At 27.2% G+C, this 25658-nt stretch overlaps 2 protein-coding genes across 3 annotated transcripts in view; one reads left to right on the top strand and one right to left on the bottom strand.

Moving 5' to 3' along the window:
- The window catches only part of LOC126742963 (calbindin-32), a 136226-nt gene that overhangs the window by 63452 nt on the left and 47116 nt on the right, over window positions 1–25658 (bottom strand). The gene's annotated exons all lie outside the window — the stretch shown is intronic.
- Window positions 7286–23803, top strand: LOC126743301 (uncharacterized). The gene is made up of 3 exons (XM_050450331.1): window positions 7286–7453; window positions 17505–17846; window positions 23356–23803. Exons 1-3 carry the CDS (start codon window positions 7400–7402, stop codon window positions 23710–23712), a joined length of 753 nt encoding a protein of 250 aa, XP_050306288.1. The 5' UTR covers window positions 7286–7399; the 3' UTR covers window positions 23713–23803.

Here is a 25658-nt window from a genome sequence, read left to right as displayed (position 1 = left end):
GTTCTGGTCGTCCACGGAAACAATGGATCGACAATATAAAAGAGATACCGGAAAGCAAATAGCACCAGATTTACTGATGCAAATGGATGCAGCTATGTCCAGGAGTGGATGCAAAAGGGTTGCTAAAAGAAGAAGAAAAAGAAGAAGTGGAACAAAATAAAGAAGAAGAAAAAGAAGAAGATCTCAGACTGAGATCGCCATATAAAAATGAATATTGCTACTAACTACTTAAATATTTCAAATTTTTAAAAGGGAGCATAGACTTATAAAAATCCTATCTAGCTGATAAATTGCAGATAGTTACAGATTGCAGAGAACCCAAAAAGTAATAATCTCCTAGTTGTACTAAGTGATCAGAGTGTAACAAATTCTAGCAAAAGCTTCTCATTAATTGACTCAGAAAACAGTGAAAACCACTAAACAATAGTGTATGCAAACAAATAGGTTCAGTGCATTTCATAGGATTCGTTTTACTTTAGTAGCTGTTTTCCGAGACATCTACTGATCTAAGAAACATTTTGATATCAAAGCTAAACAACAGCAATTTCTTTGGAGGACAATGAACTAAATATGATTTGTGTGAAATATAAAGACCATTTTGTTGATGATTTTAACTGTGATTTTTGTTTAAATAGCAACTTTAAAGTTAAATGTCCACATGAAAATGGAGCAATTAAAAAATCAGAATGGTAGTTTATTAGGTTTATGGTAGTATATAACACTCATCAGAAGTTTTAGAAAAAATACTAATAAAATTATTTCTTTTTTAAAAACATACATACTCTCTTAATTTTGTAGATTTAATTATGCTGAGTAAGACTTTTCAAGCTGATTTAATAAAAAATTATAGTATGCCTATTTTGGATATTAACTTTTTTTTATAATGGAGCCTAGCTATATTAAAAACGATGTTAAAATTTTTGTTAAAGACCATGTAATTATTATATTTTCTATAATAAATCTGCCTCTTTCTGGTGTAACATTGGGTAGGATAAGCTGTGGGATATACTTTAACAATATTTATTTGGGTGTAATGTGCATATAAACCTCTACCTATTTTAAAATCGTTTTACATTCCGGACCTTCAAAATTATCTAGAAAAATTAAAATTTAAGAAAAATTAGAATTTTAATGGGAAATAAATAATTAAATAATAGAAATCAATAATAATGTTCCAAATTATGTTACAATGTTTAATTTTTTATAAGTTCCGTTACTCAGCATGACTCTAGTTCATGTCCTGACCATATTTTTATACTACAACAACTAAGGAATACTAATACTAAATATACATTTAAATCTTTCATTTCAAAAAAAAGTAAATGTATATAAAATGCACATTTTTAATCTAAGTTTTCAAACTGATGTAATACCTAATCAGTTTAACATAAAAAAAAATCACACCAGTACATAAATTAGGAACAAAAAGTGATTCTATTAATTATTTATCTTTATTTATCAGTCTTATTACTAATTTTGAGAAGTTTCTAGAAAAATCCTCCAATAATACATTTTTTTAATCATAATGAAATTAAGTGAAACAATCGGATTGAATAAACAGACTTTAATAACTGATGTAGTCAGTAACTTGAATTTAAACAAAAAGTCTTTAACAGTATTTTTTAATTTGTCTAAGGCCTTGGATACTCAATGTTAGTTAGACTTCTAAAAGTATTACAAAACTATGAAATTAGGGGAACACCATATAAAATGTTCAAAAACTATCATGTACTACAGCATTTGATTATGTGTTATATAAAAACTGTTAAGATCTTATTTATTTAGGTCATCTATTACAATATACAGTGCATTCGCAATAAAAGGAACAAATTTATTTAAAATTTAAATATTTTTTTCTGCTTTTATTTTTTTTGAACATATCACCTAGTTTTTTTTAAAATGAATCATATATTACAAAGGTTCAAAAGAACATAGTAAATTCAAAATGTTAAAGAAATCCTAGCAGTGGAGGCTGAGAATATAGTTCAATCTAACAATATACCTAATAAAAACATAGTTAGAGCCAGAATTATAAATTTTCTTAATTCAGAAGGGATAAATAGAACACCGCATAACTTTAACAAAAGACATTTAAATGCCCTTAAAAATAAAATTCAAACATACAATCTCTTAATAACTAAGGCAGACAAAGGCGCTTGTCTGGTAGTCATGAATAGGGCTGATTATGTGGATAAAGTTTCGGAATTTCTATCTGGCGATGATTTTGTTTCGATAAATAAGGATCCCACTCCTAGCTTTTTTAACAATGTTAAGAGCTGTCTGGACCGTTGCCTCATAACTTTAGAATATTTCGAGTCCAATAAAGCCAGCCTATACTCCCTCACTGTATGACTTACCAAAAATAAATAAAGAAGGTATTCCTATGAGACCAGTTGTTTGTTTCGTCAGTTCACCCTGCTATAGACTGTCCTCTTGGCTTAACACTACTCTCAGGACAATAACAGGATTTTAAAATGAATTTTCGATCAAAAATTCAATAGAATTTGCAAATTTTGTAAAAAATATTGATATACCCGATAATGCTATTTTGATTTCCCTGGACGTAAAAAATCTCTTTCCCAGCATACCCGCCTCAGAATGTGTAACGTTAGTTGAAGAATTGCTTAACTCCACCAACCTCCCTAAGTTAGATATAGACAACCTCGTATGTCTCTTATCGCTGGTTTTTTTTAAAAACAAAACTTTTTTAAATTTAATGGATAATTTTTTAAGCAATCAGCAGAACTCGCTATGGGCTCATGCCTTTCACCTTTTTTAAGCGAAGTATTTATGAGCCATTTAGAAAATCAAATTATGGTTAGTAAGTTTGTTAAATTTATAATTACATACAAAAGGTATGTCGATGACATTTTTCTAGTCTGGAGAGGAAACGACGACGATTTGACGGGATTTTTGAATTTCGTAAATTCTCTTCATAGTAACATAATTTTTACTTTGGAAAAAGAAGTTAATAAGACTTTACCATTTTTGGATTTACTTCTGACTAGGTACAATAATGGAATAACTTTTGAAGTTTACAGAAAACCATCCGCTACGGATAATGTTATCCAATTTAATTCTCTTTCTCCTGGCCAACACAAGTTTGCTGCTCTTAACTCATTCTTCTATTGATTATTTAATTTACCTCTCTCCAATGTAGCCTTTAAAAAGGAGTACAATATAATACAATTTATTGCAATCAACAATAACTTCCCTCTATCAAGTTTCAAAAAACTATATTTTAAGTTTTTTAATAAGTACAAACTTTCGTACCACATTGTACACCAGGAGGAAAGGGAACGTAATAATAAAAATTTTAGATGTTTAACTTACTTTGGAGGTATTCCCCAGGGGGTGGCGAAATTCTTTAAACCTTTTAACCTTTCTCAATCGCTTTTAAGGCTTCTAATTCCGTAAAGCGAAATCTGGTTAAACCATTGGATAAGCCAGATCCGCTTTCGAAATCGGGAGTTTATAGTTTGCATTGTGCCGATTGCCCTACGATTAATGTAGGACAGTCCGGGAGGAAAATTTCAACAAGGGTACAAGAACATGGAACACCAGACCTAGTTGGGGTACAAGTACACCAACTAGGTCTGGTGAATAAGTTTAAAGCCACCTATATTGTCGAGACCAAGTCAGCGTTTGCCAATTATTTATTGTCAACAGGTCATAATTTTCCCTACCCCAATAATGTAGCAGTGGTTCATGACTGCCAGAAGGGCAAAAAGCTGGATCTTTTAGAGAAGCTAGAGATTACAAGAGCGAATAAGAGTCCAGTTTTAACTTGCGTTAACGACGTGTTTAATTTTGAGCCGGGACTCATTTTTAATAACATCTTGTAGTCCCCTCCTTTCTTTCCAAGCTATCGCATGAACGGTGTGGCCTAGCGGTCAACGGAGCTAACAGTAACAGTCTTGCTGCAAGGTTGTGGGTTCAAATCTCGATAGTTCCTTTTTACTTTTTTATTATTTTCTTGTATTTAAGTTCTATGTTACTGTTTTTTTATATATTTGTGACGTCAGTTTTTTTAAACTTATTTTATTTTAACTATATTTTACCGTTTAATGTGTGTGTATATTTAACCCAGTCGGGCGTGTTTTTTACCTTCTTGAGGTATACTTTTTTGTTTTACTTTAAGGTCTTTTTGTAATATTATTTGGTTTTGTTTACATAATTTTTTAGGTCTGATGATGCTCTTAGGAGCGAAACACGTGTCACCATTCTAACAAATTAAAGAATTTTTGAGACCGAGACTTTGTGTTGTTCTCCTTTGATTTTTTTTTAGAACATAGTATGCATCAATTTATATTAACTTATTAAACACCCTTCTAAACTAAACGGAACTAGTGATGAACTTACCAATAAAAAAAAACACTATTACAATAATAGTACTAAACAGACTAGGTAAGTCCACATAAATACTCCAGAAAGCGTAGGATAATTTAGCTTGGTAAGTTTAGACAAAAAATTAATATTATTTTAATACAGTATTGTCCCTTGCGCGTTTCTTGAAATAAAAAAAATTATACGTTTACAATTCGATCATATATTCTAAATACTTCTTTTATAGCAAACCATATACCTAAAGTCAGTAATTTTTCAAGTATGACCTAACAGACTAATGAAACATATTAATAAAATTAACACATAAAAATTTATTCTAGATTTATTGCAATTAATGTTTAATTTGTTGTCCATTTGATTCAATTCGTTCTTTGAAATTAAAATTAGCAGTAATCAAGTAGACTTTATTGGACGAAGAGGACTGATTGAGTGACCACCAAGATCACCGGACATAACCCAATTAGATTTTTTCTTATAGGGCTATTTGAGGTTCAAAGTTTATGTAAATAGACCAAATATTGTTGATTATTTAAAGCAAAAAATTCGAAAAGAAGTTAGTGCAAGTGATTGCAAAAGTGCAATTGGAAGTTATTTACCGACGTCAACAATGCATTCACGTAAATTGACAATAAATTGAACATCAGTTGCAAAAAATATTTTATATATTTTTTTATTGTAGTTTCGTTAGTCTATTATGTCAAATTTGACAAGCCTCTGACTTTAGGCTTTAAATTGTCATTATACCTAGGTTGTTCCATTTAAAAAAAAATGCTGACGCCATATTTTCCATAGTTTCTACTTGAGGAACCCTATATAAGAAAATTTGTATTGCATAAAACTCGCAAGTGACAATGCTAATCGACGTGTTTGAAAAACAAAAGAAGAAAAAAACACCTCAATCTTAAATGAATTTGTTCCTTTCATCTTGAATGGACTATATATTGAGTTATACAAATAATATTGTTTTTGAATAAATTCAAATAGATTTTCATATAATTTTAATTACATACTGGTAAAAAATATACAACTATATTTTAAAACTATTTACGCTCGTTTAAAAACATCTTAGCTATTAATATAATATAACGATATTATCACAGTCCACTCTAAACATGTTATTACCTAGTGTTTTTCTGACATAATTTTTCCATTTACGTAGGAAAAACGTAATTTAATTACCATCCTGAGATCGTAATATAAGAACAAAAACTGAACTTTTCTCGTTAAGATCATGAAATTTTAGTTAAGTAATTATGACAATAAATAATTTGTCACCAATTATCCAGGTTTCATCACTATAAATACAGTGATGTACTATAAGCTTTAATGCCTAGTTTTATTTAATTAAATAAATCACTTAATTTAGAAACTTTGCCCACTGATTTATTAGCTTGAACAAATTATTAAAGCTATTAATTTTTAAAATAATTTAGCAAAACACCTTAGAAAATTACATAATAACAGTTAGGTTAAAAACAAAATTAAATCTTTCATTCAATGCTAACCGCAAGCCAATTTTATTGTTCTTATGGAGAAACACACGATAATTAATGGATGTACAAGTGAGTAAACGGATTTTTTTTTAATAGAAAATAATAATTATCCTCTCGTTTTAATAACGTCCGTTTTATCTTTTTTTTTATGCGGGTACAAATTAATATATGTAATTTCCTTTAATGAGTCATATTTTGCTGTTTAAGTAAATTAATTAATTATTAAAATAATAGTTCAAAGACCAAGGATTTAATTTATTCCTGTTCTCTTTTACCATGTGGTTGACAGACGAGAGGCGATTTAAGTTTTCTTAAAATTATACATTTAATGAAAAACGGAAATAGCCATCTATAGATTTTAATTTTTTACAAATCTAAATACTATTTTTTTTCTTATTTTTACACTAAGCCCTCAGAAAAATATTATATTTTATAATTATTATATATTTATATAAAAATTTATTAATTCTCGTGACATATGTTAATTAAATAGTTTGTAAATCATTTGTTTAATAATAATTAAATTATACTGCTCACTACAGCTATATTTTTATCACAGATGATTTTTTTTCTTTTCTATTATAATTTTTGTATTTTTAAAACCAATAAAGAAATCTAATGGCTAATAATTAATTTTGCACTGTCATGATCTCCGTATAAAAAACATCCTTATTCTATTTATAATTAATTTTATCTGTTTTTTTTTATAGTAAATGATTTCATTTGTCAATTTAATCGACTCAATTATGATTATATATGACATTTCGAAATAGAAATATTGTAATTAATGCATTTGCTTGAAATTGATTGCAACTTAATCTATTTATTTTATATAAAACAGTTTTTATATTTAAGTGATTTTATCGTATCTTTTGTAGAAATAATTGGACTAAATGCTAAAGACTAATTTAGTGTTCTTTTATATATTTTATTCTAGTTAAAAATTCATTTTGTCATTTATCATTTGTATTCCAACCTACAAACTATAAGGAGAAAATTAAAAAAAAAGTTCCTCTTTGTTCCCTATTATTTTATTTAAAAGTTAAAATCCACTGAAATCTCCACTTTATGTATTCCCTTTGTCTTCTGGTTAAATTAATCGAATAGGGTTTTACTAAAAGGAAATTAAATGGACGGGGATGTTGTAGCAATTTAATCCTTTTAGTTCGTATTTTTCTGGGGTTTATAGCTCACAAACTTTGTGTTATAAAAGGGATTTTCGTGTGGATAAACTTTAGAAAAATTAAATAAAAAAGTGTCAATTAAACAGGCGGCAAAGCTTAAAAATCTTAAAATAATTTTCGTTAATTAAGATTTATTTACTAACAAAATTAAAAATGAGTAATTGGTATTAAATTATACCACGGTCAGGTGAAAATTATATCATTCAGTAACATGGTCAAGGAAAACTCGACTGATGGGTGATTTTTGATACTTATGGTGGGGGGTTTAAATGGTGTATGAGAATAACAACATTCGTATAAAAGGTGATTTTTCTCACTTAAGGTATATTATTTTGTTTAAACATATGGTTAAGAATAATATAGTATTATTTCAAAATGAATAAGTTAATTATTGGATTTGTTGTATTGGGAGCTATAGCGTTGGCTAAGGTATGTAAAAAAAGTCCTTTTTGCAACAAGTTTTTAATGTAAAATTTAATTATTATTAAAAGTTTTTTCAAGTTTTATTATTTATCACTTTTAGGCAATATATTGGTTATATATAAAATATTCCTAAAAAATTTAATGTTTGCTGAGTTTATTTGTACCATATCATATTTTCTGATAAAACCTTTAACAGAATATTCAATTATTAAATATCGTTATTTAATTTATTAAGAAGCTTTTCGTCATCTAGTATATAATTTATCTAAGTATGAAATTTTTTTGCATGTTTCCTTATATATATTATTTAGATTGTAAAATTAACTTAGCTTAGAGTAGCGGCGTACATTTGACTACGTACGAAAAAAAATAAAAAATACACACCTATTGAAGAAATAATCTAGCAAGTATGTTACCATTTTGAGATCTAGATTAGATACGCCAACTTTTGAAATCACTTGCCAAGCAGTTAAGTAATTTTCTTTTCCAGGACAGTTAGTTAAATTTGAGAAATGATGGTCAAAAGACACAATTTTCAACACAAGTTGCGCAAGAATCGGATAATTTTTAAAAAATTTGAACAGTTGTGTTTGAATTTAGTTTTGTAATTTATCGAAAGGTTATTTAGGGTTACATTAAAAAAAATTGTTAAGAAATTCGAAAATTTGCAGCCACAGTACTAAAAAGGTCAACAGGGGGTGTCAATTTTTTTCAGTTTTTCTATGAATGCCTATAATTTTAAAAGTACTCAAGAGAGATTTTTTTTAGTATTTTTTTTGAATCCCTGAGCACCTGGTTTATTGCCCTTTATCGGCTTATCGTTGACTATTGGGACACCCTGTATATTTTATTTAACTATTTTTTAGAGGTTATTTTACTTTATAGAAGCTAACAATAGAATCGGAAACGAAAATAAAATTTTACAGTCTTCCAGCTAAGTTCTGCTGCAATATATTTTTTCCATATTTAAGAATTAAATTTGATTTGAATTTTCTAAAATATTGTTAAGAGAAAAAATAGAATTACATATAGAGCAAAAGGGTTCTAAAATTTGATTTGTTTGCAGCGTAAAAGATAAATATTTGGAAAATAATAAATAATTTAAAAAATCACAGTAATTGTTAAAAATTTTGTTACACCTTCAAACTCGGTGTGTAAATAAAAGATTATAAAATAAGATTTTTCAAACTATTTAGGGTAGTTTGCACTCCTTTATCTTTTAGAAAAATTTGTCATTGAGATGTATGGTGTAATTTATAATTTTTTATTTGCACACCGAGTTTGTAGGTGTGAAAAAATTACTACCAATGCTATGATTTTTTAAATTGTTTAGAGGATAATTACACCTCTGCATCCCTTAAAAAACGTATGTCTTTGATATATATATATATATATATATATATAGTTTAATTTATATTCCTTTATCTATAAACCGAGTTTGAAGGTGTAATAAAATGTTTAATTTTTACTGTGATTTTATTAATTATTTATTATTTTATACTATAAAAAATCAAATCTTGCACCTATTTTCTCTATATGTATTTATGGTTTTTCTCTCAACTTTATTGTAGAAGTTTAAAATCGAAAATATGGAAAAAAATATTTGCCGGCAGAACTTATTTGGGTGACTGTAAAAATTTGATTCTGTTGCTAACTTCCATGACGTGTTATTTTACAATGAAATTATTTTTCCATTGTCTCTTACATGTTCTGTATAATTGACCAGAATAGCAAAAAGACACAATAGATATAAAAAAATATTTATGTATTATTAATAAACTTAAAATTGGTTATTATCATAAAATTTATTGAATTGTTTTAACGACGTTTGATGTTAGATACTATTTTAGACGACAACGATTCGCAATACGCTATGGTAGAATAAGAGATAGCGCATGGAATTATTATAAATTTGTTTATATCTTACACTTGATTTCTTTATTTGCATGAATTTTAATATCAAATTAGCAATTTTGGTAAGAAATATAAAAATAAAAAGTGGAAATTAAATTAAAGAATTAGACTATTTTAATTGTTATATTAGTTTTTTTAAGCTTTATAAAAATGTCGATTAAATTCATCAAAGTTCGGTTTGTAGCAAGTTTTTGAGGTTATGTATAGTTATTTACTTTCTGATTTTAATAAGAATCGGTATATATTAAATATAAATAGATCAAACGATATTTTTAATTGACAAATTGATTGAACAAAAATTTTGGACAATTATTCAATAAATTCTTTTTTAAATTAGGAGGGTATTTTAAAATAAAAAAAAATAAAACAAACGTAACAAACATTTTCATTTTATGCTAATTTTAGATTTTAACATTTTGTAAGCAAATTTTGTAGGAAATATGAAAATAAGAGGTAGAAATTAAATAGAAGAATAAGACTAATTTTAAAAACTTTTTGTTTTTAATTATTTTTCTTATAAAAATTTCTATTAAATTTAGTTTTCAGAAAATTGTTCGTTGGGTTTGGCCATACGTATTTATTATTTATTTTTTGGTTTAAATAAGAATAGATATATATTAATAACAAATATATCAAACAAATTTTTAATTATACAATTGAATAAAAAAAATTAAAAAAAATCCTAAAAAATTATTAATTTTTTTTAAATCGCAAAATATTTAAAAATAAAACAAACATAAAAAATAATTAAATTTTAGATCAAAAACCTATTTTTTATTTTTCTTAGTAAACACACATCTTATAGATATTTATTTTTATTAGATATTTGATTTTATTTTTAATTATTCGTTTTTTATTAAGGGTTTGTAATCAAATTTTTTTAGTATAAATTTTAATACTAAATTACCAATTTTGGTAGTGAAATTTAGCAGAAATTTTATAATTTTCATTTCTTTTTTTCATGAGATTCATATAAAGTCATCTGTAAATTTAAAAACATTTTTTTGTTTTTCTTCAAATTTTTATATTTTTTAAATTTAAATGTATTTGTGTAAGAAAGTGATATTTTTTTATTTATTTACTATCTTTTTCTTTTAAATTTTAGTTTTTGCTCTAAATTACTTATTACATTTTTTATAGTTAAGCCTTAAGGCATAATCGGCTAGTATATAGAATTTATATATTTCTATTTGATATTTTTGTAGATAAGCAGGATTATTCAAAAGTAAGTATAAACGTTTAAGGAATATTAGTAATCCTTGAAAAAAATAAAATAAAGAAATATATTTTTATTTGACTATTCTCAATATACAGGGATTATATTTAAAATTTTTAGAATGCCACAAGAAGCCTCTTTTAAGTCAAAATGTAAAATTATACAAATATAAAAAATAAAATTATAATTTAATTCAGCAAAAACTTATGAAACCAATGTATAATTGAAGAAATACAAAGAGGGCCAAAAGAATTTTTTTCTTATTTTATTTAAACCCGTACAACAAATTAGTTTTTAATAAAATATAGTCAACACTCAAACACAAATATTCATTATTAAAAAATAAAACCATAATCACCCTGTATAAAAAAATAAACCGTAGACTTTGCACTAGCACATCCATCAAATCAAACCAATTAACACTATCGTAACAAAATCGTGATCTTAATCTCATTTAAAGCAGGTTTAAAGTCCAAACTAAAACTTATTAATTCTAACAGCAAATAAATGGCTGTTAGTATTCTTCCTTGGAGGTTCAAGGTTCGCTTTTTTCTGTATTCCTTTTACCATTATTATTATTATGCAAATGGGTGGAACTAACGTCGACCGATTTAAAAAATGACTTCGGAACTTGTATATAAGCTTCATTTTTAATTTTACAAGAATCATTCTGCAATTATTCGCCTGCAGATCATCATCATCATCAAAAATGAAGGGTATTGTAGTGTTTGTTTTGGTGGCTGTAGTTGCTTGCAAAAGTGTAAGTTTAATTATTTATGTAACTCGTATATTTGTACCTAAAGCCTTTATAATTCCAGCTGAATTTTGGTTGAAATTCGCGAAAATATATAGCAAATAAAATGAAAGGACCGTTTCTGCCTTTTTGAAAAACATTATAATTTTGAAATATTCATCAAAAAGCATTGAAATAAATCAAACAGAAGCATTGTTGAGTAAATGCATTATTTACCCTGCTATTTAAACAGGAATACCCTAAATATTAAAACTGATGTTGCAATATCCATAAATGTATATTAGAATTCCGGATTTGGCTCCGGTCTATATTATAAGTGCGGTTCGGAAAACGTTCAATTTTCGAGAACAAAGAGATAAACGATGCATTATTTTGAAATGCATTTCCGTGCTAGTTCGTCCATTTTGATTAGTATTGAAAATGTATTCGGACGATAAACTGAACGAGTTTAAAACGGTTTTGGGGATTTTTTTTTGATTATCATATTGTTGATGTTATTTTTAAAAGATCTTTTATTTAAAAAGTATATATTTTTACTAATACATCAACTGGTTCGGTAGGAATATCCTATTCCCATTAGACCTTTAAATTTTGTAACAAAATACACTTTAAATTTTGTCATATTTAGTTATTTAAATTTTTATTTAAATATTGATTTTTTGCTGTTTGTATTTTCATCACAATAAAAAATCAAAGTAGCCTAAACTTAACGGGTTTTTAGCATATTAAGTAAGTTTTTTTGTAATTTATAATTTTTTATTATTTATCAATTGTTGCCTGTAAATTGTTTTAATGAATCAATTTTATTAATTGATTCTTTTTATATTTAATCTGCCAATTAAATATATGAGGCTTAATTTTTTTTTATTTTCATCTTTTTGATGAAGTTGAGCGTCTAATTATTGTATTTTAATCATGAAAGAAAATACACAAAACTTCTAAGATTAGCCAAAATAAACCTGTAAATCTTTATTTATTACATACAACTTGTTATATATTAAATAAGATAATATAGAAATTAAAAAATATAAAAAAAAATAAAAGCAATCATGGTTGAATTGTAAACAAGGTTATAGGATTATGCACAAGGAAAAACAATTAAAGTTTAGCTTTTAAATTACTAATAAATCATTTAATAACTTCACGTGTCTCTTACATTACAACTAAAAAATTAAAAATGTATACGCGTAATAAAAATACAAAAAATAGATTTTTAAATTAGGCTAAAAAAAATCTGAAAATAAAACATAAAGTAAAATACAAATTCCATTAATTGAGGCATAACCCAAAATCAATTTCTTTTAAATACTGTTTTTATATTTTGAATAAAAAAGAAATTAAAAATAATTACGTCGTTAATTACTGTTCTTTGATTTTTTCTTAGAATACTTGATTTGTTAATATTTGTTTTTATCTTATACGCTGTTTAATTTTTTTTTTAAATAAATTTAGAAATTATACAGATATAGCATATTCTAACTGAGACTGTAAAACATCAGCTGTGTATTATGTATTTTGTCATAATTTATTAAACACGCATTTATTTACACATTGATTTAATAATTTCTTAAATTTTCATCTCAATGAATAAATACAAATAGACTATCCTAAAAAATTTTTTTGTTAAATAGTTTTTTTTTTTTAATCTATATTTTTTGATTATTTACCTCTTATATTGTCTATAATTTCAATAAATAAATCGCTTTTATTTATCACATTTTTTACATTTCATTATTCAAAAAAATATATAAGAAAATATTACAAATATAAAAAATTAAAATATTATTTTAAATTTATGAAAACATGAAAAAATTCGTAATATAAAAGCAGAGCATATAAAAGGAAAAAAATTAAAAATATAATTTTTAAATAATTAATTTGTTAATTAAAGTATATTTTATTAGTAAAATATCTTTCTTTCTACCTGAAGTTAAAAGCAATTTATCTCAAATTTTTGTTCAATAAATTAAATTTTTCTTAATAAAAATTAAACAAAACTTGTTTTTAATGAGTTTTCTCAAATTGAAATAATTTCTATATTTTAAAATAGTTTTACATTTTTAAAACTATTTGCTTTTTATTGTATCATTGTTTTTTTGTTAAATATTTTTTAATATACCATTCGTATACATTTTTTAATTTTTCTATTTTTGTTATGAAAAAAGACCTTTAATATTAGCAAAAATAATGATACAAATAATAAATAAATAGGAAAATATAGATTAAAAAATTATTAAGAGAAAACTTGAACATCAAGTTGATTTTAAGCTTATATTACTTAAATTATAAAGTTATGAAACTTTACTACACGTTTCACTTACTTTAGACTTAAAAAAAAATATATATTAAAAAGCGTAATAAGAATAAAAAAATTTATAAAAATTAGAAAAAAACCTAAATATAAAATATAAATTAATTCTTTTCAAATAAAAGTTAAATTTTTTTTTTAATTAAAAGGATATTTTAAAAAAATTTCTGTAAAAGATTGAGATTTTTCTATTAATATAATTATCTAAGTCGCATTTTTTGATACGGACATTTTAAAAATCGAATCACAACAATTTCTAAGTTTAAAAAAGTAAATGTACAATTATCAAGATTATAATAATTCCGAAGTAACAGCCTGAACCTCAATGAAACAACTTATTTATAAATGTTGTTGAGTCATCATATTTTCTAAGGCAAACGAAAGTTTAGTTATTATATAAACAATATACTTTTTTTTCTTAAGCCTGTCTTTGTTTTATAAACTAACATTATTGTTTAATTAAAATTATTTAATAAACAATTAATTTTTGTATTTAAAAAAAAATAAATATATTCCCAGGATTTATCAATGGTTTAAAACGGCCTTAATAGCGGCTAGTCAAGCTTTCAAGGGATGAATTACAATCTACCTAAACTAAGTTTATTAGGGTATATTAGGTTGCCTATTAATTCCAAACTTGATTAAGGGATTTACCCTTAGGGTTTGCATTAAAGCCCTAAAAGCTAATTTAAAAAAAATCTTTTAATTATTATAACTGAGTTATCTAGACTTTTTTTGTTTAATAGCCACTTTTAAAATTTAAATACTTTTATGGAAACTCCGCCTGGCTTTATTAAAACATTCGAAAGAGCTTTTAGTGAACGGAATTTTTAAATATTCCCTCGGCCTGAATTTTTAAATACCCATTAGCGATATTTCAGTATTTCTGAATACATTTTTCGTATATTAAAAAATGCCTACTCAAAATAAAATCTACTTACACAAACTTCAATACAGACGTAAACATTTTAATTATAATTTACTACTAAATTGAGTTAAAGCGGCAAATTATCAAATTATAAAAGATTTTTCAATTAGCAGCGAACGGCGGCATCATCGTGTGATGAATCACAGCTAATAAAGAAAACAAACAACATTTTTAAATTATTACCGGTCCTGTTAAACAAAGTAAACTATGTGTCCGGTCCAATTTGAAAATTATTTAATTTTTTTTTAATCGAATCCGGACCAAAACTGGATTTTAGATGAGGGTTTATTTGATGTGGTATGTTAGTTTTTATTTCATTTAAAATGCTATTATTTTTGTTATTTGCAAAATACTGGTTCGATGAATTGTTAATTATACTTGATTCTTGATTATTCTTAATTATACTTCGCATTGAATAATTATACTTTTATAATTTAACTATAATATCAATGGGAACTTGAAAAAATTACTAAAAATTTAAATAAATCAAATATTAAAATATTTTTGAATCTTTGCCAAATTTTAAGAAATATAAATATAAATGATATAAGCAATAAAAAATCGAATTTTTTCGAGTTACTTTAGTTATAATTATATAATATTATCTACATGGAATACTTTGTATAGTTTTTAATTGAAGTTCTTGTGTTTTCAATTGATATATTTAAATTATTTTTTAATTTTATTGATTTTATATTCGTTTATGCTTAATATTTCTTAATTTATTTTTAAATAGCGTTTTAATATTTGTTTTTAAAGATGTCTTTTGAAAAAAAAATAAAATTTAAATTATCACTGTTTAGAAATTATCGAAAAATATATAATTTTAGTTAAAAATATATTAACTTAAAAATATATAAGTTTATTTACTAATTTTTTTTCCTGTATACTGCTAACCCTTATAGCTTCCCTTAGCTCCTAATGTACATTAGTTTATTGTACATAGGAGCACTTGCAAGAGAAATATGCATAATTCCGAGCTTATCAAGGATAACACTATATCTGTTTCCCTGCTGTAAAGACAGGATTAAGAAGATACCAGAGATTCAAAAGCAATTGCAAAAACCTAGCAACAAACTAATGAAAAAGCAAGAAACTTGGCTAAACTAAACGAAGAGGTAGGTAGCATAAAAGAATCTATGGAAAGAAGACGCAGGAAAAATGAGTCATTTAAGAGAGAGTTCACAAGCATAAAAAATAAAATTCTTGTGCTGATCCATTGAAAATATTAGAGGAAAAAGTCAAAATAATAAAATGTCTATTAAAAGAAAAACAATCAAAAGTAGATGTTGAAATGAAAGATAGGGAAAGACGTGCTAACAAAGATTCCTTTCTTAATAGTTTATAAAGAAACAATTAATTAATTATAGAGCAAAATTAATTTGACCTTGCCACAGATTTTTAAATTAAGTCCCAAAAGCCTTGGTAAAAAGGGGCCAATAAAGGCCACCTTTCAAAACAAAGAAGACGCTTTAAAAGCTTAAAAACGAAGGAAAACTAGGCAAGAAGGAGCTAGAAATATATTATTAAAACTAACCAAAGCCAAAGGAAATATTTTAAGCATCTTTTAATGAAGCTGGATGAGCAAAAGTTAAGGAAAACAAAACTTGAATATAAAATATATCAATGGAATTCGTAGAATTTTAGAAAAGACTGAAATAAACTAAGCAGCTTAGGGGTAGTTGAAATCACTTTTTTGTATACCAACTTCTACACTCAACAAAATTTACTTTATTACTGAAATAAATATTACTTTGATTTATATTTTCTATTTTCTGTTATTTTAACAATTTTTAGGCTTATGACAAATCTTATTTTCTGTTCTTCCTTCTTCCTATACTTAAATACTATTTCTTATTAAGAGTAATGTTGTAGAACTAAGAAATCATCTTAAACCATTTTTAGTATTGAAAGAAGTACAACATAATCGGTGTTTTATTGAAATAATTTTAAAGCGTCAGATCACTGCTTTTTTATACATATAAAATAAGTATATTGCATTGTCTTGCTTTATTGTAAAATTCTTTTATTGAAAATTTTATTAAAACTCTTTTATTGGAAATTAACCCTTGCTATTTAGATTTCCTATAAAGTGTGCATAACTTAAATGGATGTAAGCCACTTAACTTCAAGTTTAGTTTTTAAACTATTTGAAATGGATGCCTATCAAACTAAGTGTTAAAATTACTATTTTGCTTATTACATTTAACAGATCCATTACATAAATAAATGCTGCTACTAATAACAACGATTCGATAGAGTAATAATACTAATGCTATTCCAAATATTGTACAGTGCAAATTTATTGGAAATAAAGTTAAATATATGTTCTATCCCAAATTGACCTTTTGTCGCCCGATCTACAAAATACTAATAATACTATAAGGGATTTCCTTCCCGGTTATAGTTTACCACATCAGGTATGTGAAAGGTCATAAAGTTTTTACTAGTATAATTGGGCACATTGAAAATTAATTTTCATAAAAATGCTATGCTGATAATTAATCTATTTCTTGTTTTATTTAAATACAAGTACGGAATTTCCACAGCAATGACTCCAAACTTTATCTCTCATGAAGAGATGATTAGGACAAATTAAAATCATGTACACCTGTTTATTAAAAATAACTTGTTCATTCTACCATATGTACTTCTAGAGTTCCTTTTTGTCATTATCCAGCCCTTTTCGTCATTTTTAAGCTACAAGCCAAGTCAACATAGGTCAATTTTAAATTTAGACTCAATTATCACCTGCGTCTTCTTAAATTCTACGTTTTCACAAATATTACGTTAATTCTTCATGTGATGAAGATCCTTGGCATACCTTACATCTTAAATTTCCTATAGTATATGACCCGTTGTATAAATATCATGATAATTCTCAATCATTAGCTCTAAACAATCCTTTTTTCTTAAACAAAAATCTTGTTGTTTCAGGCTGGCCTAACAGATGAACAAAAAGCAAAAGTGCAAGTATATGGTAAAGAATGCGTGAAAGACACCGGAGTAGATCCAGAACTGATTAAAAAAGCACGTGGAGGTTCCTTCGCAGATGACGCCAAACTAAAAGCGTTCACCTTCTGTATGTCCACGAAAATCGGCTTCCAGAACGATGCCGGAGATATCCAGGCTGACGTGATTAAAGAAAAACTCAGCTCCGCCATCAGTGCCGAAGTAGCTGATATGCTGATCGAGCGTTGCTTAAAGAAGTTAGACACCAACGAGGATACGGCTTATGAGGTGTTCAAGTGTTATTATGAAAACACTCCGGAGCACCTTGCTATTTTTTAAAATTTTTTTTTATGTTGTTTTTGTAATTATAAGTTTCTAATAAATATGTTAGTTTTTCCAGATTCGTTTATATATTTTATTTGTCCTTCGAAGTAAAATGGCATGTGAAAAAGGTCAAGGCTCTTTCGGAATTTTTAAATCACACTTATAACTAAAACATATTTTGTTAAAGTAAAGTAAATATTTCCATATTTAAGTGGAGTCGCGTGTGGACGACTGACGTACGTGCTAAAATATTTACACGTAACCTTGGAAATGCAATCAAGAAGTTCGTTAGTCTGTATTAACTACAAATTTGGTTTTTTTGGGGTTAATACATTTTGAAGAACTTGTTCATTGCTTTTGGATGTACAGATTATTTAAGATTTGGAAAGTTGAGTCCAATCAAGACCAGGAAGTTTTCCATATATGTTAGGAGTACTAGTACGATGTTTTTTACAAAAAATTTGAATAATCTAGGTTATACATCTTGAATTTCGATTTGTTCAGCTGTACTTTGGAAAAAATTAGGATTTTGGATAGAGACAGATCATTTCTAGCTCAGCAATACTCAACAATTTTGTTAAATCAATTTTGTAATAATTTCTATCTAATTTAATGGCATATAGTAAGCTACGCAAGAAAAAACATTTAATACATAAATAATTTTTATGTAAAAGCCTTCACATAAGTGGCGCCAAAAGTCTTCAAACCGTTCAATTCTTCGTCCGACCGCCTTTACTTCTTTACCAATATACAATATAAGGCTGGTAACATATATAATTTAAGTGTAAAGAAAATTTTCTCAAGGTTTTCTTGAAAATCCGGATATGGTACACATATAGTGGACGCATACTCCAATAAAGATCTGATCGATGTACAACACAATAGTATGATTACGTAAAGTCCCTTGTAAATTTTCAATTGCAGAAGACGTTATTAATCGGTATGCCAAGATCCTGAGAAATAACCATATTAATCAGGGTGATATTTGCAATTTCGTTGACAAAAATTAAAAAAAAAATAAACGCTATGATATCTGGTTTGATTTTGATTTTTTACACTATCCCTCCAAGCTAAACAGATACTGCAAGATGATACATTTGTTAATAACAGGAATTGCTTGAAAGCACTTAAGATCTCTAAAAAGTATATGGAAGCTCACAGGTATGTTGCTAATAGATATTTTAAATTATTACTATATTCTAAACTTGAGATTTTTGTTAACCTACGAGAGTGAAAACCATATTATTAATACCTGGGAAATTATTGTTGAATGTAGGGTAGTTAGTATTTATTTTTTCAAAGAATATTGTATTTACACTAAAATAAGTAATCAGTCTCATATTGGCAAAGAAGTAGAAGCGGTCGGACGGCGAACTGAACGGTTTAACAACTTTTGGCGCCACCTTCATGAAAGTTTTTACACAAAAATCTATTTGCATGAGATTTAATGCTTGATAGTCAGCTATGCCATTAAATTAGATAAAAATTTGTACAGGATTAATTTAACAAAACTGTTAGACAAATTATGATGGAGAATTGGAGGTTTCACTGGTGAGACAAATACTCCTTGGTGAGACACCATCTCGAGTATGCTTCTGTAAGGCAGTATCTTTTCTGTTTTAACTGTCTGAAAGAATAAAAGTAATGATTTCTTCCAGGCAGTTGAAGTCACTTCATTGTAATATCTTTAGTCTTCTTAAGGTTTCGTTAAAAGTCCATTCTCTATTTCAACTACTTGGAAGGATGAAAGTGATGATTTCTTTCAGGCAGTTGAAGTCACTTCATTAGAAAATCTTTAGTCTTCTTAAGGTTTCGTTAAATGTCCATTCTCTGTTTCAACTAACTGGAAGAATCAAAGTGAAGATTACTTCCAGGTAATTGAAATCATTTCATTAGAAGATCTTCAGTCTTCCTTGAAAATCTTCTGGTTTAACTATCCGCAATGCTGTAGTGCAATACAGGCAGAAGTTATTATAGATCTTATTGAAGAGGTATGTGTTTATTAGGAAGCATGCTTTCCCGTACTTGGTGTCTTACAGGAGCATGCTCGAGAGTGCTTGAATTTGAATCTCTACAGCAAAAATAAAACATGCGATCAGTTCTGTCTATACACTTTATCGCAAATAGCATCAAATCATATGAGCAAAAAGAAAATAATGAAATAATACTAAAATAAATTAGAATACAACTAGATAGATATATCTTTCTTATCTAGATATAAATTTTTTATGACATTTAAATGCGTGTTAACTTTATACATTCGGAAAAGTGGTTTCCAAAGTGGTTCTATATAGTCAAATTATCATAGCTAAACTACCCAATCAAAAGATGTGTAAACAGTTTAATCTACAATAAAATACGTACACAGTTTAAGGAACCCATAAATTAATGTCACAGCATAGTAACAACAATAAAATTGCAAATAATTTCGTTAGTGTTGTATCTAAATATGTTACAAGGACCTGGGATAATATTTTACAGTGACGTACTTTTAAAAAAAATACACTCAAATAACCAAGAGGGTAAAAACAGCAGCAAATAAATTATTTTATACATTTTTGGGAGTAACGTAATGTCACAACCAGGATTATTGAAATTTTTCAGAAAAAAATTAATGAAAGTATAAGATTATTGGCGCCCAACAAATTTACTTAATATGTTTAGATTGTTTTATTCGTACCACTGTGGGGGTAGTCATTTTACATTCCAAGACTGCATTAAAAATCGATTTGTAGTTTTGCAATTACCTCAAACTGCTCTTTTCTCTCAATTTCTTCATAAATTGTAACGTTTTTAGGATCTATGCGCTCGAATTTACGTAGAATCATTTTTTAAAGAACACAAATAAAATAGCGAAATATCGGTTATTAACTATAGGGCATGATACTTTAAAATGATTTATTGGTAGCATGGTGATGGTCGTAAGATATGATATGGTAAGATATGATAACTACCAGTGCATAAAAATTGCTTTATTTTCAAAAATGTTTACACTACATTTCAAACCCTGATAATAAAATAACAATTAAAGAATATCGGAACAAACTTAGCGAATCTTGACAGACTTATATATTTTTCTTAAAAATTCGTTGTCCACTTTATATGAGAACCTGTAAAGAAAATGTTTTTCCTCATACATATCCGTCTCTATGCTCATAGTTAAAACTGAGTATTTTTGAGGCAAACCTAGGCCAATTTAAGATTATTTTATAATCTGGGTGCCCAATTATCGTATATTGGAACATATTTTTCAAGTTAATTGTATGTTAATAAAAGAGGTAATAAGAGCTTTTTAAGCTGCTATGATTTATAAAACTGTTTAATTTGAATATTTCTTATAAAATTGGTAGTTATTAGCTGAACTTTACCTTCTAAAGGCGTACAAAAATAATAATTATTGAGATTTAGTTGGAAAATCGAGAAAAATTAGGACATTTTGGCGCCCAACGGACACATATTTTCATGTTATAATAATTTGAATTCACTCTACAGCTCTTTGTCTCTTTTTTATATCATTTTGCGTCAGTCTGATACCACTTTATATAATTCTCTATGCAAAGTGGTTGTTTTACAACTTTTCTCTATATTTTCCTAACATGAAAACCAGACACAACCGGAGATTGAACCCTAATATAAAACACCGTATCGCCGGTACTGGGCTGTTTTTACCGCTTAAATGAATTTAATAACTAATAAACCTCCTTACACAATAAGATATGTACGTGGACCATATTATTCAATTAAGATCGGTTTGTATAAAAAGGGGACGAACTTGGCAAAAGTTGTCCAGTAAATTTGCAACTTTCGATAGAAGCAATTCAAATTTAATAACAAAAAAAAAGAACATTTTTTTAAATTAAAATGAAGGTGTTTTTCGCAGCCGTATTCCTTATTGCTCTTGTGCAGGTAAATATTAAAGTTTCTTTTTTACTTTCGTTGAGGTAATTTACAATATTTTACTCTTTCTTAAAAATTTTTATTTTATAATTTTTTACGTTTCCCCATTTTAATATTGCAATTGGTATACCACAGACTCTATATTTGTTATGTTAGTGTTATTATCTAACTTATTAATAATTTTTTTATTTTTTAAGAATTTCTGTTCCATATTAAATTTTTGTATATACTTCTACCCTATATATTTTAAATTTAAAAAAAAAAAAAAAGATAAAACCAATTTATTGGGTCAAAATGTAATTAACAAACTTTGTCAGAGAATGAAGTGACAAAAGAAATGTACAAACTAAAAAACAAAAAAAGCGAAAAAAGTCAAAGGGAAATAAATATTATGTTAAAAAAATTACAAATTCACAAAATGTTAACAATTACAAGAAGCAAATAAAATACTAACTCTAATAGGTAAAAGTGGATAATGGGGTCAAACAGTAAAAAGATTATAAAAATCAGACAGAAGAAACAAAAGTACAGAACTTTAGCACAAAAAACATAATTTATTTTGGATTAAGTAAATGGAGTCTATTTGAATACTCTGCTAAGACCTTCAATATAAATAGAGTGGTCACATTCGAGAATCTTAATCCGAGAATATCTATAAATTCCAATAAAGGGTTTTCTGGAAATGTTTCCAATTGACACTATTTTATTTCTTCCAGGCAAGTATTTCGTTATTGGTTCCAAGTAGTTAAGGTCGTTTTTGTGTCATTCAAGTCTATTCTTATGCCTGTAATTAAACGTCGAATATTAGAGTATGAAGTGTTTAAAAATATTCTTTTGACTTCTTGATATATTCATTTATAGAAAACCCTAGTTAATCCTTAAGAAGAAAAGGCTACAGTGCCTGGAATACGCTTAATTTGAAAGTGATTCTAAGGCTTTAAGTTGATTTAAAGGAATTTTTTTTTAGAGGAACATCCTTGTCCTTGTTCTCTATAGGTATTAAGATTGAAAAGAACCGCTGAAATTAAATATTTTAAAGCCTTCATCTTTATTCTATCTTAAGTTTTAGTAGAATGTTAGGGAATTTAAAAAAACGAAACTGTTGGGCGCCAATAATGCACACGACAATAATTTTTCAATAAAATCTCTTGAATACGGTACGAGTCAATTTTATTATGCATTTTTCAATATTTTCCAATAACCAATTTCTGCAAGTCTCTTTCTTATTATTTGTCCCTTTCTATTCTACAAAACACATCAAAAATAAACCTAGGTGACGCAACCAATTCCCATAAATTGCACCGGAAAACTTCTCCTGAAGTTTCGTAGGAAATCCCAAAGCATTTATTTATTTTGCCTGGATTAATTCCGAACTTTCTCGTTTATCCTTATAACTCCTATTCATCATCTCGAGAAAAGATAAAAGGACGCAATCTGAATCTCGGGTAAACAGATATATAAAACTTTGTTGGCCTCCTGGCACTTAAGTAAAATTAATGGAACACTCGGCTGTTTCAAAATAAACAGGACGCGCCAGGGGTCATCGGAAACGTACACAAACCTTGATTGATTACGTGTTAAACTAATTAATATTAATTATTCCATAACCATCCAGGTCAAATCTTTGACTGATAAGCAAAAGGAGCTGCTGGCCCAACACTACAAACAATGCGTGGAAAAGTCCAAAGTTGACCAGGCCGTTCTCCAAAGAGCCCGTTCCGGAGACTTTGCTGACGAACCCAAACTGAAGGAGCACATCCTCTGCATAACTGAGAAAATTGGATTCCAAAATGCCCAGGGAGTCCTCCAGAAGGACGTGATCGAAAAGAAGCTTAAGGAGGCCCTTAAGGGAGATGAAGCTAAGACCAAACAGCTGATCAAGGCCTGCGCAATCGCCAATAGCGACAAGAAACTGCAAGCCTTTAACGCATTGAAATGCGTCTACCAAAAGGCTAACATCAATCTCTTGTAGATTGTTGAATTGACTTTTTAAGACTTAAATGAAATTTTCATGAGAAGTGTACGAGTGTAATAGAAAATAAATGATATAAGTGATAATAGAATTGTTTTATAATGAGTTTTATTATTTTTAAGAGTTTCATTAGTTTCCCAAAAGGCGATTAAACATAGTTGTTGTAGTTTCTCAAATGTCGTGAAAAGGGAAAATCTGTGCCTGGAATTTCTGCTTGTTATTTCTTATTCTACGTAGGATCTCTATGTTGTAGAGATGAGCTATCCGATGATTTATTAGGAGCGGCGTGATTAGCGACCGTGATTCGGCAATCACCATTCTTTTAAACGATGACCGTGATCACTGTATTTTTAATATTTACATTTAAGGAGTCGCCTGGTGACGGGCCAACTGGCCGGGCTGTGGTTAAAAGCTGTAAAAATATCAGTCATCACTCATACGTCATACGCATTTAGCTTGAAGTCGTTCCATGACAATATACACTATTGGAACGGTAACAGGTATCTCGAAATCACGGGTCGCCGTGATATGAATATCGCTCATCTCTACTATGTTGTGTGGTCTTGAAGAAAGTTTCTAATGGATTGCATTCATTCAGCTGAAGTTTCTGCAGCTTTAAAGCCCTTTAGAGCAGATAGTCTAAGAATAACAAATATTGTGTGGCGATATTCTAAAATATGTCTGCAAATTAATTTAAAATTGTTTATAGCAGTTCTGCTATTAATTCCATGGTTTTTGTGCGGTTATGCTCGAAAATACTTTGCTCTGTTAACTACTTATGGCCTTAAAGTGTATCTTAAAGCTGAGTTTGGTGTTGAATAATATTGAAGCTTCTGAACAACATTTTGCATGTGTAATTATCATATCATCGGCAAACTGCTAGATATATTTATTTGCTTCCATATCTACAATGTTTTCAGTTATGTGGTACCATATATACATTATACAAAAATGATGATGCAAGGTGAACTTTATGGCACTCCTTGTTGTGGACTTAATTCCTGGGATTTCTGGGTATTGGGTATTGATTTTTAATTTATAGTTTTCTACATTCTTAAAGGATTTTTATTTATTCTATGATATTTTTAAGATATCTTATTTAATATATCCTAAGGATAGGATATAGAATAGGATAAAATATTTAATTTGTATAGAATCTCCCTATGCTAGACACTGTTGAATGCTTTTTCCACATCCAAAAAAAGAGATGCTGACTTCAAGTTTTTTGGTGCTTCAATGCTGGACGTACTTAACGTTTAAGATTAGTTTTATAGTAAATATGTGTAAAAGTATAAGTAATAAAGTGGAAAAGTTTAAATAATTGTAACGGACACGTCTAAATTATTATTAGGGTTAGATGGTGAAGAAGTTACCAATAACACTAAAAGTTATACGTAAATTACTTTTTTAAACTTAAAAAAATATTTACATTTATTATGGAAAAATTTGGAAATGTAAAAAAATACAATTTAAAAATATGTTATTAATTTAAAAAAAGTACAAATATGTATGTTTTTTTTGAGTAAATACACATAAACAAAGTTAATTTTGAACTAATGCAACACTTACGTCTATAGCATTTTTAATACTAAAAATTAAGCATTTAAAAAAAGTGTAACTATTCTTAATTTATAACTTCAGTATGGCAAATTTTTATTTAGGCACCTTTTTGTATAAATGTACAAAAAAAAATATTTATAAAAGTTAATATACTTTAAATTATTGGTAACGTTTCGGCAACGTCCTTGTCGTCATTAAAGCTAGATGGAAAATTAATTAATTTCACGAAAACTTTGCTTAAATATTTAATATTTTATAGCTAAACATAGACAGAAATATTAATAAGGTATATATGAATGTTTATTAAAAATAATAATTCATCATATAAGGCGCATTTTTGATTAGGTCTTTTCGTGTAAAGATTTTTTGAAAATTGTTTTTAATTA

Source organism: Anthonomus grandis, chromosome 12 (assembly GCF_022605725.1).
Source record: "Anthonomus grandis grandis chromosome 12, icAntGran1.3, whole genome shotgun sequence".
Taxonomy (NCBI): domain Eukaryota; kingdom Metazoa; phylum Arthropoda; class Insecta; order Coleoptera; family Curculionidae; genus Anthonomus; species Anthonomus grandis.
The sequence above is the reverse complement of the archived record's forward strand: the minus strand, read 5'-3'. Positions and strand labels throughout refer to the sequence as shown.

Bases quoted from the DNA above. Each gene is read 5' to 3' on its own strand.
- LOC126743301 (XM_050450331.1), top strand. From the start codon at position 7,400: ATGAATAAGTTAATTATTGGATTTGTTGTATTGGGAGCTATAGCGTTG. The intron at 7,454-17,504 runs GTATGTAAAAAA...TTGTTGTTTCAG, and splicing joins GAGCTATAGCGTTGGCTAAG to GCTGGCCTAACAGATGAACA. The intron at 17,847-23,355 runs GCTATTTTTTAA...ATAACCATCCAG, and splicing joins AAAACACTCCGGAGCACCTT to GTCAAATCTTTGACTGATAA.